Source organism: Trichoplusia ni, chromosome 20, assembly GCF_003590095.1.
Source record: "Trichoplusia ni isolate ovarian cell line Hi5 chromosome 20, tn1, whole genome shotgun sequence".
NCBI lineage: Eukaryota > Metazoa > Arthropoda > Insecta > Lepidoptera > Noctuidae > Trichoplusia > Trichoplusia ni.
In genome coordinates, this window is record NC_039497.1 from 7,267,965 (window position 1) to 7,284,114 (window position 16,150).

At 36.5% G+C, this 16,150-nt stretch overlaps 1 protein-coding gene across 1 annotated transcript; it reads right to left on the reverse strand.

Annotated features, from left to right (window-relative positions):
* Window position 1: 1 nt before the first annotated feature.
* LOC113503745 lies at window positions 2–5,155 on the reverse strand. The gene is made up of 2 exons (XM_026885828.1): window positions 4,021–5,155; window positions 2–3,841 (listed from the first exon to the last, which is right to left on the reverse strand). The coding sequence occupies exon 2, from the start codon at window positions 2,799–2,801 to the stop codon at window positions 1,887–1,889; it is 915 nt and encodes a 304-aa protein (XP_026741629.1). The 5' UTR covers window positions 2,802–3,841; window positions 4,021–5,155; the 3' UTR covers window positions 2–1,886.
* Between the last annotated feature and the right edge of the window lie 10,995 nt (window positions 5,156–16,150).

Consider the following 16,150-nt stretch of genomic DNA (forward strand, 5'->3'; position numbering starts at 1 on the left):
AACTAAATTACAAATTATGAAATAAACTAATATATCTAACCTAGTCTTAATAGTAACATCTTATCTACTTAACTTATGTATTAAACATTATATCCGTTTTTACATACAAACTTACTAACGAGAACAATTGATACTATATAATTGTTACTCTGTTTGTTAGAGTCTCAAGTCATAAACTAAAAGGCTAAAGACGGTGTGATACCTAGTATGTAAGCGTGAAGTATGAATGTTAGCCTGAACGTATTAGTAGGTTTGCAGTTGGTAGTGATAGCGGATTTTCTATTCTAAGTACGGAAAATCCTTCACTTCGCGGCGGGGTACTGTAACGTTGTACCTTGCTAGCTCTAAGAATAGGTTAGAAATTATAAAACTACAAATAATTACAATAGAATCATTATAAAACTTAACTCTAAAATTATTAAAACGCCCTAATTAAACTAAAAGAAACACAAATCTATCACTTATAAATTTCAACTACATAGTAATATAATTAACTTGTCATAAATATACTACGGAACCCAATATTAATTGTTTACGCAAAGGTCCGCGCATCTATTGCGCCTGCGCATCTCTAAACAAGTTAAAAACCGGTCGCGCCGCTCGCCACTCTTCGGCTCCGCTCGGGCACATTCGTTAAATGCAAACGGCAGACGACTTAAGTGCATCAGACGTGACGGCTGTGTGTCACACGCTCTCAGATACCGTAACATCGTGCCTAATTAATACGTGGTTGTTCTAAAAAACAAATCCGAATCGGAAATCCCGCTGGGGTAAGTTTCCATGCATTGCTTGATAGTGTTTCTATTGTAAGGTGTTCTCTCTTTGCTTAACATTCTAGCTAAAATCAGCTGTTCCTTTTTTCTTTTGTTGCTGGGACACTGTGACCTTTGGACCCGGCTACGTGGTCCGAGCTCTGTTAACGCTTGCCTTGTGTCTGCGCTTCCAGGATTTATGTTCTACCTTGGACCCTCGCTTCGCGACATTTTACTACCTTGCGGCGAGTGGAAGACGACCGGATCCTGTCCGGACTACCTGAAGCGTACCTGGGAAGGAGCAAGGCCGCCGCCAGAGCTACCCACGGTTCAGGCAAGTGTTCCCAGTGTTTCTCCTACGACCTCCTGATCTGGGTGTGATTGGGGCAACGGAAGTTGGCCGAAATAAAGTAAATTTTCTTCCTACCAAGATTTGCTTTATTTGGACCTACCTACCTACCTGCCGGCAAGCCTACTACCAGGCAAGTGCCGCAAATATTTATACTTCTCTCGCCCCCCCCCCCTGTTTTAAGGCGGGGTAATCCTCACGGACATCCACTCCCTCGGGGGTAGTGTCAGACTCTTACTGAATTAACCTGAACCGCTGCACAGTGATTCGTCTAGTGCAAGCTAGCGTGATACATATAATTCATGACAGCGCTGATTTTGACTATATAGGAAGCGCGATTTTCATTTGTAAATAAGTTGAATGTTTAGCATGACACCTTCTCAAATAATAGATATTAAAGTGAAACTATTTTCTTGTGATTAGAGGATTCGATCCCGATCGATTTTTCTAGTCCCGGGATTTCGGGATTATCGACTGTTACTACCGGGATCCCGGGATAGTCCCGGGATTTTATTGGTAAAGAAAACGGTAGCAATTAAAAAGAAGTAAACATATCAAAATCAACCTTTTATTTTAAATCTTTACTTAAATCTTCAAAAACAAAACAAAATTATTATTTCTTCTAATAAAATTAACAAACTAGGCCCTTATAAAAATTATTGCCTAGTTTGTTTATTTTATATTTTACAATAAACTTAAAAAAAACAACTTCTAATATTTGTCAAAAGAGATCAATGTTAGTAGGACTACTAATATTTTAAATAAAATAGACCAGGAACTATAATTTACTTATTTAAGCCACGAAAATAAAATCTAAGAAATAACAACGCATCCAACGTCTCATCCGAAAGCATGCTTCTTAATTTGTTGCACAAATATGAAGCAGCGGAAAACGCGCGTTCAGGCTCGATGGAAGTTGGAGGAATCGTCAATAAATTTTTATAAGCCTTCTCCAAATTATGACCTCGTGTGGAACTAGCCTCAAAAAGATTCATTTCTTGTTTAATGATCTTAGAAAGATCAGTTTCTTTAAATGCTTCAGGATTTATTATTTTCATACTGTTTTCTATTTCGTTCTGAAGCTTTTCTTTTAATGTTAAATCAGTCTTACTAGTTGTCTGCGTGGGTTCAATGTTCATGTCATTTTCTTCATTATCACTATTTTCAATTTTTCCGGCTAACAAAATAATCTGTTTTTTTATAGTCATCTTGCTTGGACTTGAAAATAACTCCTTTAAATCACAATTAGTTTCTAACTCAGTCTTCTCAGTATGAGGATTTTGTAAATAGTTTAATACTCCACTTAACTCACTGCGTCGACGATCTTTCAAGCGGTTCAATAAATGTGTCTTCAATTTAGAAGCCAAAATTGAGTCATTGTCACGCAATTCTTGAAAAAGAAACTTGAGTGTAGCATCCGCTGTGCACAAATTGGCATAAGAACGACAAAGTGCTTCTACAGATAATTTAACGGGCGCCAATACCTTGATTATCTCACTAATGAGTTGGAAATCTGACTCTTCAAATGGTACAGGATTATTAAGGTTAATAAGTGCCTTTTTTACGCTAGTTTTTAAAAGATCAAATCGCTCCAGCATTGTAAAGAGACTGTTCCAACGCGTGTTACAGTCCAGTAGTAAATTAAGCTCTCTGTTCTTGTTCGTGTTCTTTTTTAACATATTTTTGAAGTATTGTATCATTCTTCAAGGATGCTCTTTTGAAAATAAGAACCACTTTACGAACTTTCTTTATTAATTCATTAATATTGCGATCATCATAAGTCAAATCTCGACCGTTTCCAGTTTCAATTACTAATCCTGAGTCTAGTTCTTCATCATCATCCGAGTCATCAAAATCATCACTGGCAGTAGTGGCAGTCTCATTTACAGGTGTCTTTTTATACAACAAATCACAAACGGCTAAATGAATACCATGTGCAAAACAAACTTGGTGTTCTGCATTAACAAGTTTTCCAACCTTCAGCATTACATTTGGACCATCAGTTACTATTGCCACAATATCTGTATCTAATGAGATATGAAAATCCAAAAGCCGCTTTTTTTAATTATGAACACAAGTTTCGGCGGTCAGCGATTTATCAATTCGAATAAGTCCCAAATTCCACTTTTTGTTTATTGAATGAATATTTAAATTCATGTATCTCTTATTAGACGTAGACGTCCATTCGTCAAAACTTAGACTAAATCGTTGTCCTTCTTTTTTCAATGTAGATAGTTCAGCTGTTATTTGTTTTTTTATCTTTACATTATAGTCTAGTACTCTGTTGCGCATTGTTGAAGCAGATTTAGGTAAGTCTGAGTACCCTTTTGCTAACAGTAACGATCTTAAATCTTTTGATGTCACAAATACGCTAAAAGGAAAACCATCTAGCGCAGTCATACGGGCCAAAACATCGTCAAGAGTATCAGATTCAGATTTAACAAAATAGTCGGTAATTTTTCTTTTCGAAGGTGGTCCAGGTGGTCCTTCATTATTTTGACTTGTTGAGGAAGATGCCTTAGCAGAATCTATTTTTATGGAATGTTTTGAAAATAGATGAGTATGTAGGCCTTTGGTTGATCCTCCTAAGGTTTTTAAAATAGCTGAACAACGCTTACATTTTGCCGAGCTACCCATTTTGTCGACAAAAAAATGACTCCACACTGACGTAACGTCTTCATTTTTTTTATGTTTGACATAAAAACTTTCCTTAGAAAGTGACATTGTTTACTTCTTAAACCTAAAACAATAAGAAAAGAACATTTGAATATGTGTACAAAATAAACATAACCTCTTAGATCAACAGAAAAAACATTCGCTGTTTTTCATATATATTTAGCCATACACATTAGTGCATTGTTGTTTTTGAAATAAATTAATGGTTTATCACTAATCAACAATATAAATATCAATACTTACACGATCTGAAGCGTAATTTTTACACTATTTTACACACATAGGTAGGTAAAGTACCTAATCCAACAACGTTTGTTAGCAGAAACAAACGAAATCAGCTGTGTAAACAAGATGGCTGGCAAATTTTGACGTTTAACGTCAAATGAAAGTTTGACGCGAATGCGTTTCGTTTCACGCACATTTTTAATGAATTATTTAAAAAATGTTTAAGTCCCGAAAATCCCGGGATTCATTGGATTTAATCCCGAGATTTTCGGGACTAAAATGTGATCGGGATTCCGGGATCCCGGTTTTCGGGATCCCGGGATCGAATCCTCTACTTGTGATGCATTCTACTGGTGAAGGTATGTACTTACTTTATTTTGAAAAGAATACATGTCTGTATTTTTTGCCGTAATTAGAGTTTAGAAGTATGTTGAAATAATCCAAATATATCCACCTAGACTTTTCAGTATGTTATAATTCAAACATTCAGACGGAGTTAACGTAAGTTTTGGCTCCCGAAACCGCCCGCAGATTAAGTAATTTACTTTCTTTCAGAACGAGTCATAGCTGTGACAAAATAGAAATTTTCCGATAAATGCTTAAAACATAATAAAACTTAAATTGCTAGTCGTATTTTTGATCATTTACGTGTACAACATAATCTACTAGATGCTTCTGAAGTTTCACTGATGAAACTCAATATGAAAATTTCGAGCCCATCATCAAAATTAACCGAAAAGTGAACATCTTCTAAGTGTAATAAGGATGAATGTCTCATCAAACATAAAAATGTTTAGATGGATGCGGATGTGTGTGTCGATAAGCCGTGCCCTTCAACATCATCGGGAGTTCGTTCGGCGAACCCAGAAAACGTTTGAAGAGTCATCGTAGACAATCTTTTAGAGTCGCGAAGTGCAAATGAACCATTTACTGAAGCAGAATTGGCAACACGGAAAAAATGGCATCGAAGTGTTGCCAAACAAATTCGAATTGTCATGGACTTCACCTTCGTTACCATCTCAATCAACATCGCAGGAAGATTCTAGCGAGTTGGACAGTGGTGATAATGAGTATTAGATTCGACTTGGTAGAATTTTGTTTTATGTTATTATACATTTACCTATTTTATTATCTAGTTTTTTTTTTTTTTTAGCAATGTATTTAGTTTTAAATTTTATAATATATTAGATATAACATTATAGTAGATGGGTAATCCTAATTTTGTTCGAATCGTCTAAAAAGTTATTTTATATTTATCGACTAGCTGTTGCCAGCGACTTCGTCCGCGTGGTTAGAAGATATAAGTTTAGATTTATATTTACCCTGTTTTTTCCACATTTTCCATTGCATCTTCGCTCCTATTAGTCGCAGCGTGATGATTTATAGCCTAAAACCTTCTTCGATGAATGAAAACAAAAAAAAAAATTCAATTTGAACCAGCAGTTCCTGAGATTAGCGCAACAAACAAACTTTTCAGTTTCATATATTAGTATAGATATAAACTTCTCATGTGTTTCTCGGTGTAAGTAACTGAACTCCTCCCAAAGGGGGGAGGGAAGTATAACAATTATAACGAAAGAATCGTAGCTTATTAATATGGAAATTAGCGCTGATCGTGCGCAGCGTCTCAGTGATTTAAGGCAGCCTGAATCATAGCGCTCGGTACTAACCGAGCCACACTCATAATTTCATCAAAACTTAAAAAAAATACCGCGCAACAAAGGAACCATGGGTCGGCTAGTTATGTTATAAAACTCGACTACCTGCTTATCGTAATCTACATTTGTAGAAAGATATTATATACGAAACGTTTATAGTAAGTTGGCGAGGGAGGCCGCCTGCCAGCCAGATTAATTTATTGAAAGGCAATAAGAGATGGTATCAAAATGAACCTCGAAGCCGATTGATGTGATAAGACACGATCAATGAGAGAAAGTCAAGATCGCAATTAAAGCGAACGATTACACACAACTTTTAGGCTCGTGATTCACGATAGATTGAGTAAAATACATATTTACATGTTTTTGGCACTTTAAACTTCACTTGCGTGATGTAGCGTAGTTGTTTTGCGTGGTAATGTCACAAAAATCTATTACTAACTCTTGAACTCTTACTTACGTTATAAGCGACGCGAGTACCTACGTTACGGCGGATTTTCTATCTGCGTACGCCGAGCCAGAGGACTTTGACAAGTTGACAGTTACAATCGTAAACGCTAAGAGAAACGTTAGTAAATGTACGAAACGATACAATGACATTTTTGAGCATTTCGACAGATCCGATCGCTGCATTACTACATACGAAAAGGTAGCCGAATTAAAATTTTTGACAAGCGTTCCTATCAAACGAAACGAAGTCGTTGCGTTTGATAGGAAATTAAACGATCGCCGAGACCCAAGTTTTAACGAAAGGAAATGTCGTCATTCTACGATCAGCTGTTTGAATGTTTTTTATTATTCAGTTTTAATTGAATTCGGTGTATTCACTTCATCTGTTGTGATGCGCTCAAAATGAAGAAAGTCGACTTGGGCGGCGGGAAAGAGACCTTAATCGTAAGGGCATTTTAGATTGAATAAGTCTACGATTCGGGCCCATTCGATGGGTCATCCGCTCCACGTTCATCCGCTGGTGATGCCTTCTTAAAGACAGGATATTACATTATCACCCATGTGTGGCTAGAAACATAACCGTAGCTTGTTGTGTATTACACAATGTAGCAATGAAAACTGGAATAGCTATTCCACAAGATCGCCCCCTGCATTGCATGATGATGAGGATGATACTTTATCATCAGATCCTACATCTACTTCTACTGTATGCAGCCAAAGCGAATCACTGCGAATGTTTGTTAAGGATATAAGTTTTTTTTTTTTTTAATTTCATTTCTTACTGTACATTTAACTACTATGCAGGTAACGAAATGACATTCCATTAAATTGAATTTTGCCGCGTTTCGCGCGTGTATTAAGTTGTCCGTTGAAGTGAGTAGGGGAGGCATAGGGGCAACACGTAACTAAATGGCGGATGATATTCAGATTATTTTGCTAATATAATGTTATAAAAAGTTGAGGAGGCGATATTAGTGCACTTTAAATGTAATTTCTTTGTATTTTCAGAGAAACAGTTTATGTTTAATAGCAAAAATCCTCAATAAAATATCTTATAAGCATTAAAACTTATTGCCAGGACATGGTATAAATATGTAGTAAAACCTGCATTTTATATCTGTCACCTTTATTTTTATCTTTTTAACGACTCACAGCATTTTAAGTCATATCGGGTAGTAAGTAGTCTGATAAAGGTTTAGAAAAAGATTTTCGTTATACAAGTAACATATTGTTGAAACAATAAAAAAAACAAAGCACGCCGCACAGAATTTCGTCTAGTACAAGCTAGCGGGACAAAATTATACTTCGATGTTACATCCTCTAGATTTAACTTTACAATGTAGTCCGTTTTTCGACATACTGCATCGTCACACTATTTAGATCTATAAAATAATTTAAAAAGTATTAAAACGGTTGTTCATTCGGTCACTGTTCACTCGTTCGGTCCGGTTGGTAGTTCTGTCACTTCACTATTCATTCGTTTTTCGTGTGCGGCATCGTCAACACGTGCTCCGTTATTATAATTCTTTATTACCGTTATTTGAAATATTTTTAATTTGACATAGGTTACTATTGTGAATCTAATATGGGGAAAAGGAAATACCACTATAAAGATAATGACAAAGACATTCGTCGTAAGATTCGTCGGTTGGAAGATAAATTAGCGCGCCGCAGAAGTCACGACCGTGAACACAGGCACCGTTATCAAGGTTAGTCATTACGTAATTTTACTTAATCCTCATAATTTTATTATCTACCCACTTGCAGCAAATATTGTTATATCAATTGTCTTAACGTGGTAATACCCGATGTTACCCTGATAATTAATACTTTTTGTTCTCTAAAGTGGTAATACGTGATATTATCCCGGAACAACTATTTACTTTCTTAGTGTGGTGGTACGTGATGCCATCCTGAAAGTAACACGTCATTGTCTGATTCTGATTCTCTGTCACAATTTTACCAGACGCCGTAAAAAATCGTGACAAGCGATTGGAGAAGTCTCAAAACCAATTAGGGTCTGGACTGGCTGGCTTAGTAAATATTACTAAAGACCTAATCAAAGAAGATATGGATAAGCTCGAAATAATCAAACGCATTTCAGAAGTTAGCCAATTACTTTTGGACTTATACTATGAAGAAACCATAAATAGACGAAAACTTATCGTACCTCTCTTAGACAAAAAGTTTTGGAACACAATTCAAGGCGTCAAACGAGAAACCTACCTATTTGGTGACAAACTTGGCGAAAATATCAAGAACACTAAGGACATTGAAAAATCTAGCCAACAAATTAAAAAAGCAACACCTATGCAGCAACCATTCCAGAGGAGAACGACATTATCGGGAAACGCGCGAGGTCCTCCTCGCCAGCAACAGGGTCACCGGCGACGTCAGCAACGAACCGCTTCCAGCCGCCGCCTGCTGCAACAAGGAGGATGCAGCAACCACGCGCCCGTGCGGCTCCCTCCAGCAGGCATCACGACCGGAGACGCAAATAGAGGTACCACATGCTGGTCGTATTCGTTACTTCCTTCATAATTGGTCACTAATTACTGAGGACCCTATTATTCTATCTTACATAAGGGGATATAAAATTCCATTTAAATGTACAGTCTTCCAAACTAAAGAACTGCCTAACCCGCCTTACTGTAAGCTTGAGATGGATATTGCTATTGAAAAGCTTAAAAGCTAGGTGCTATATCACAATGCGATGAGCAATCAGGCCAATTTATTTCTCCGGTATTCTTAACACCCAAAAGCACAGGAGGCTTTCGTTTCATACTAAACCTTAAAAAAAAAAAAAATATAAGTACTCACCATTTTAAAATGGAAGATATTCGGACAGCCGTAAAGTTAGTCTCGAAAGGTTCTTACATGGCAAATATCGACCTCAAAGAAGCTTATTTTCTAGTGCCTGTACATCAACAATATAAAAAATACCTTAAATTCAGGCATTACAATATTTTATACCAATTCAATTGCTTACCTTACGGTTTGTGTTCAGCGCCATACATCTTTACAAAACTCATGAAACCAGTACTGACATCTTTAAGAAAACAAGGGCATACGCTCGTGTCATACCTTGATGACATCCTGTGCATAGCAGAGGATTATCAATCGTGTCAAAATACTGTACACAAAGTGAACCAAGCACTAGAAAGCTTAGGCTTCATAATCAAAATCAAAATCAAAAAGTTTTTATTTCAAATAGGCCGTATCTCAGGCACTTTTAAAACGTTATATTACTGACTCTAGTTGCAAAGGCTAGGTTCCAAAGTGTCATTCTTATGGAGAAGAACCGGCAAGAAACTCCATAAGTTACTCTTTTTAAAATAAAATAAAATAAATAATAAACTTTGATAAAAGTAATACTGTTCCATGTCAAACTTGTAAGTTTCTAGGCTTCCAAATAAACTCTCCAAAGATGTTATTACAACTACCTACACAAAAAATAAATAAGATTATAGAACTTGTCAAGAAAATACAAAAATCATTCCAAATCTCGATTCGTGTTTTCGCTCAATTCATAGGTACATTAACCGCAGCATGTCCCGCTGTCGCGTACGGCTGGGTCTACACAAAACATTTTGAACGCGAAAAATTTTTGGCCTTGCAAGAATCTAGCGAAAATTATGAGGCTAAAATGTACATTAAAAGCTATTTACAAGATGATTTTAACTGGTGGTCTAACTTAGCAATTAAAGCTACAAACAGTATTAACAAACATAATTATCACTTAGAAATTTACACTGACTCCTCACTAACCGGGTGGGGAGCCGCTTGCAATGGCGAGGTTACTAGAGGTCAATGGTCAGCAGATGAAACAAAGAATCACATAAATTATTTGGAATTACTAGCAGCATTTTTTGGCTTAAAATCATTTTGTAAAAATTATAATAATGTAAACGTTTTACTCCGAATAGATAACACTACGGCCATTGCTTACATAAATAAAATGATGGGAATACAATTCCCTCATCTCAATCGTATTACGAGAAAAATTTGGCAATGGTGTGAACAACACAATATTTTCATATTCGCTTCTTATATTAAATCTTCTGAAAACATCGATGCTGACCAAGCCTCTAGATATAGCAATGTAGACACAGAATGGGAAATTAATTCGAATTCTTTTCAGCAAATCATAAACACTCTTGGCCGACCACAAATAGATCTATTCGCTTCGCGCCTTAACTGCAAATGCCAACGATACATATCTTGGAAGCGAGATCCGGAGGCTTACGAAATCGACGCGTTCACTATCTGCTGGAATAAATATTTTTTCTATGCGTTTCCTCCTATTGCTCTAATTTTGAAATGTCTCAGAAAAATAATAGATGATGAAGCCACAGGAATAATTCTCGTACCTTATTGGCCGGGACAACCCTGGTTTCCGCTGTTTATGTCCCTACTCACATCTGAAGTTAAATATTTCTCACCTAATAAAAATCTCCTCCTGTCACCTTCCAGGGAACGTCACCCACTGTGGAACAGCCTTACCCTGGCGTGCGGAATATTATCCGGCAAGCGTACTTAAATAATAACATCGGTAACGACACAGTAGATATAATGCTAAATTCTTTATCAAATAACACAACTTTGCAGTACAATGTTGCATTTAAACAATGGTTTCGTTTCTGTCAAATTAATACCTCGACTTGTATAATGTATCAACTTCACTTATATTAAAATTTCTTACAGAACAATTTCACAGGGGTGCTAGCTATCACACATTAAATTTTTATCGTTCCGCACTAAAACTAATCCTGAATAAAACTTGCTCCAGTGATGAAAACATTGCTAGATTCCTAAAAGGCGTGTTTAGAATTAAACCTTGTTTTTCCAAACACAACACGATCTGGGATCCTAATTTGGTATTAAACTACTTAACAAAATGTTTCCAAACACGTCCTTACGGTTAGATAAACTAACGAAAAAGCTGGCAACTCTTCTCGCGTTGTCCACGGGACAACGTGTGCAGACGTTGTCTTTAATTAATGAAATAGACGTAACTATAAATGATTCTCATATAGGCATTGAAATCAATAAAATTATAAAAACTTCCGCACCTAGTCGAAAGAATCCGAAGCTGATTTTACCTTTTTTCAGAGAGAAAGAACCAATTTGCCCCAGCGTCAACCTTGTGTTCTTACATAGAATTAACAAAACAATACAGACACCAATCTGATACGGAGAAGTTACTTCTAACCACTAAGAAACCATATCACAATGCTACCTCACAAAGTATAAGTCGCTGGATTAAAGAAACGTTACGTGGGAGTGGTGTGGACGTAAATATATTCACGGCCCACAGCACTCGTCACGCGACAACTTCTGCCGCGAGTAGATCTGGTGTTTCTATTGAAGTTATCAAACAAACTGCAGGTTGGGTCGGCAACTCACTTTGTTTTGCAAAATTTTATAATTGTCCCCTTATTAAAGACGATTCAAACTTCTCTTTTGCTAAGGCTATTATTAATAATAATAGATGATTGATCACAACAAAAAATATATAGCCGGAAACTGTAATTAAAATTTTGTATGAAACCTTTTGATTGTTAAAAATATATTATATAATATATTAAACATCTACATGGTAAAGTTAAATCTAGAGGATGTAACATAGAAGTATAATTTATGGTTAAAAGAACTTACCTTAAGTGAATTTCAACCAAAATTATACGAGATGTTACATCCGAAGAGATTTAACTTCCCTCCCCCCCTGACAAGTAAATGGAAAAAATAAAATAACCCAAAATGCAAAATAAAAGATGTTCTTACAGGTGCTCTAAAACGAATGAATAGTGAAGTGACAGAACTACCGACCGGACCGAACGAGTGAACGGTGACCGAATGAACAACCGTTTTTATACTTTTTAAATTATTTTATAGATCTAAATAGTGTGACGATGCAGTATGTCGAAAAACGAACTACATGGTAAAGTTAAATCTAGAGGATGTAACATCGAAGTATAATTTTGTCCCGCTAGCTTGTACTAGACGACGAAATTCTGTGCGCCGTGCTTTGTTTTTTTTATTGTTTCAACAATATGTTACTTGTATAACGAAAATCTTTTTCTATACCTTTACCAGACTACTTACTACCCGATATGACTTAAAATGCTGTGAGTCGTTAAAAAGATAAAAATAAAGGTCACAGCTATAAAATGCAGGTTTTACTATTTATACCATGTACTGGCAAATAATGGCAATAAGTTTTAATGCTTATAAGATATTTTATTGAGGATTTTTGCTATTAAACATAAACTGTTTCTCTGAAAATACAAAGAAATTACATTTAAAGTGCACTAATATCGCCTCCTCCTAGCAAACAGAGTGGAGCACTCAGAGTGTGCCAAAACAAAATGGAGAGGAGCATCCTAAACCTCAAGCTAAGAGACAAAGTTAAACTTAAGAATATAAGAAGCAAGACAAAAGTTATGGATGTCACTTACACAGTGAAAAAGCTTAAATGGAATTGGGTAGGCCATATGATAAGAAACAATAAGGAAAAATGGACAAAAGATGTTACTGAATGGTATCCTCGGAATGGGAAAAGAAAGAAAGGAAGGCAAAAAACAAGATGGGAGGATGATATTAGGAAGGTAGCTGGAACAACATGGCAAAGAGAAGCCACAAATAGAGATAGATGGAAAAGCCTAGGGGAGGCCTATGCCAAAAGGCAAACTGATAATAAAGTTACCGATGTCGAAAATTAAAATGAATCTAACTTATACTTATATTTATATTATTTAATTAAATATTATTATTAATGATTAAAAGTGCATGTAATTTTATCATAATTGAAATAAAATGAAATTGCCAAATGTGCATGAAACTGATTGTATTAAAATAAATATGAAAGGCATTGTAATATATTGAAAATTATTTATTACAAGAGAGATAGAACTATAATGTAATGTAATGTAATAATGTTATCAGTAATAAAGGCTATTTTGATTTTGATTTTGATTTTGAATATCGCCTCCTCAACTTTTTATAACATTATATTAGCAAAATAATCTGAATATCATCCGCCATTTAGTTACGTGTTACCCCTATGCCTCCCCTACTCACTTCAACGGACAACTTAATACAACGACGCGGGTGTAGTTCGAAGCAATTAAATACGTTCTCTTCGAGATCAGCTGGGCTGCGAAACTGGTTGAAGCCGTTGCGTTGCTGCTGAAATGGCTGGCAGTCCTGGCATTTGCGGGTGGATCACACCTCGGTTGCGTAACATTTCGAGATGGTAAGGCGCTGAGTTTATCTTTGTTGATGATAAAAAAAAAATCGCGCCTAGGGGTATTTTATGTCGGATACATGAACTGGGCTGTGTTTGTAAGACGACAAAAAATCACCGTGTGTATACAGACAATATAAATATGTATTTAATTTGTAATGCATCTATGTATATGTACATGTAGTGTAAAATAATGGTTGATCATAGAAGGTTAAAGTTTTAGGGCTATATTTATGTATTTTTGTAAGTTGTATCATAAAAAAGTAAAAACAAAAAATAAAAATTGGACCATCCTTAACATTAAGGGGGATTAAGATTATACATATGTAGTCCGATTCTAAGATCTACCCAATATTCACACAAAATTTCACGAGAATCGGTCGAGTCCTTTGAGACGAGTTCAGTTACTTGCACCGAGAAACACATGAGAAGTTTATGTCTATACTAATATATGAAACTGAAAAGTTTGTTTGTTGCGCTAATCTCAGGAACTACTGGTTCAAATTGAAAAAATATTTTTTGTTTTCATTCATCGAGGAAGGTTTTAGGCTATAAATCATCACGCTGCGACTAATAGGAGCGAAGATGCAATGGAAAATGTGGAAAAAACAGGGTAAATATAAATCTAAACTTATATCTTCTAACCACGCGGACGAAGTCGCTGGCAACAGCTAGTCGATAAATATAAAATAGACGCGTTTTACCTGAAATAAAACGCATATTAAACCACTTGACCGTTATTAGAAGCTTAATATAATGAGACCTGTTTGTTATCGCCTGGTGGGAAAGAGCCAATGTGAATAAATAACAACATAAAAGGAAACAATAATTGTATTTCAGTAATGGAATTACAACACATTAAACTGTTCAAATAAGGAACAAAAAAAAAAAAAAAAACAATTTAATATAAATTTCTTAGATACAATTAAATGATTTGAAATAACGCATTACTTGTCACATTAACTCATCAAATTTGACAAATTTTCAATCATAAAATCAAATCACTCGACAGGGTTAAACAAGGAAGTTACTGATGATTTATTGGAGTGCATAATAATTTCACGACGATAGAATTTTTGAAAAGTCTTAACCGATTTCCAATTACCCCTAGCTAGAATGTCATCAAGGGGTAAATTATCAGCAAAGTTTCTGGATGCCACAGCGGATCGCATGCTACCTGGGGTTGACGTTATGCCAGCTTCTCTCATAAGCGTCTTGATCCACCCTGCAATGACACTACGAGAGGCAGGTCTTGGTGATCCGCGTAGCGTAATAAATAAATTTGATGATTCAGACTTGTTACGTCTTTCATTCAGAATTGCTATGGTTTTATTGATCCAGTAAACAGGATCTAACTTTTGTTTATCGGGATTCACTAAAAACTTCCAACCGGACTGTCTATACTCACTGCAATCTGTCTTGGATCCAAAGAGAGGCCAAAAAATGATAGAATCCCTATTAATAATACAATGGTCGTCCCTTGTATCCAACAACGTCAGATCGTGAATTCTACGACCTGAACATAATACTAATAAAGTCGCTGTATGTCGAACGGTTTGAAAAATATTGCTACAGTCTACGGAATACTGAGACAAGTAATCAGAAAGTACATTTAAGTCCCAGACAGGAGGCTTCGCAGTCTTGGGGTTTTTCAAAGAAATAGATTTTAAAACGTGTTTAACCAGGACATCTTCACTTAATCTGCCAGATTGGGTATTACATAAGGTGGATATTGCTGATTTATGCAAAAGAATAGTATTGTAAGAGAATTTAAATTTTAGATACAAATCTGCTAGGAATTGAGCTAATTGGCCTCCGTTGGGCCTTACCGGATTAATATTATTTTGCTTAGTCCATAACAACCAACGGTTCCAAGCAACCTTATATGTTTTCCAAGTTGACGGTCGCCAAGAGGACTTAAGCAAAGATATTTGATTGGAATTCCATGAACTTATTGTCTCTGACCACCCCCACACTTCCATACCTCCAGAACCATGTCCTGTACTTTCGGAGGTGGCAGCCCGGTCCTCGTGTCGACTAGGAACCGTCTTAAATTCGTCAGTGTAACCGGGGGTGCGATGGCCCGGAATTTGAGATCCGCTCTCCAGAAAACCTTTTTCCAGCGCGGCACTACCATCAGATAAATTCCTGTGGCCTGATTTAAGTGCATCAGGACTCGAGGAATCAGGAAGGGCGGAGGAAACACCCATGCTAGTGGGAAATTCCAAGGAAAGCTGAACGCATCGTGACTCAACGCTTGGTGATCGCTGAGATCTAGGGTTACGTAATTGGCTACCACTCGTGCTGTTTTGGACGCAAACAGGTCGATCACGGGAGTGAGCTGTAAGATGGGAATCTTCAGAAAAATCATTTCGGTGCAGTTTGGGAGAAGGTGCCACTCTGGAGGCTGACGAAGTCTGGACAGGCAATCTGCATGACTGTTGAATTTGCCGGGAATATGGTAAATTCGGTAGTAAATCTGATACTGGTCCAGGACATAAAATATTTGATGTGTCAGAGTTGTGAGAGATGGAGATTTCACGCCCCCTTCGTTGCGGAGATAAGCTATCGCTGAACGATTGTCTGATTGGATCAGCAATGAGCCGTGAGCTATGCTTGGCGCATGCACTTCTAGAACTTTCAATATCGTAAGCAGTTCCTTCATGTTGCAGTGTAAGGATTTCTCCTCCTTGCTCCAAGTTCCTGACAGATAATGGTCGTCGAGCTGAGCTCCCCACGCTACATCCGATGCATCGGTAGTTAGGAAATGAGAGGGTGGTGGTACATGTATTAC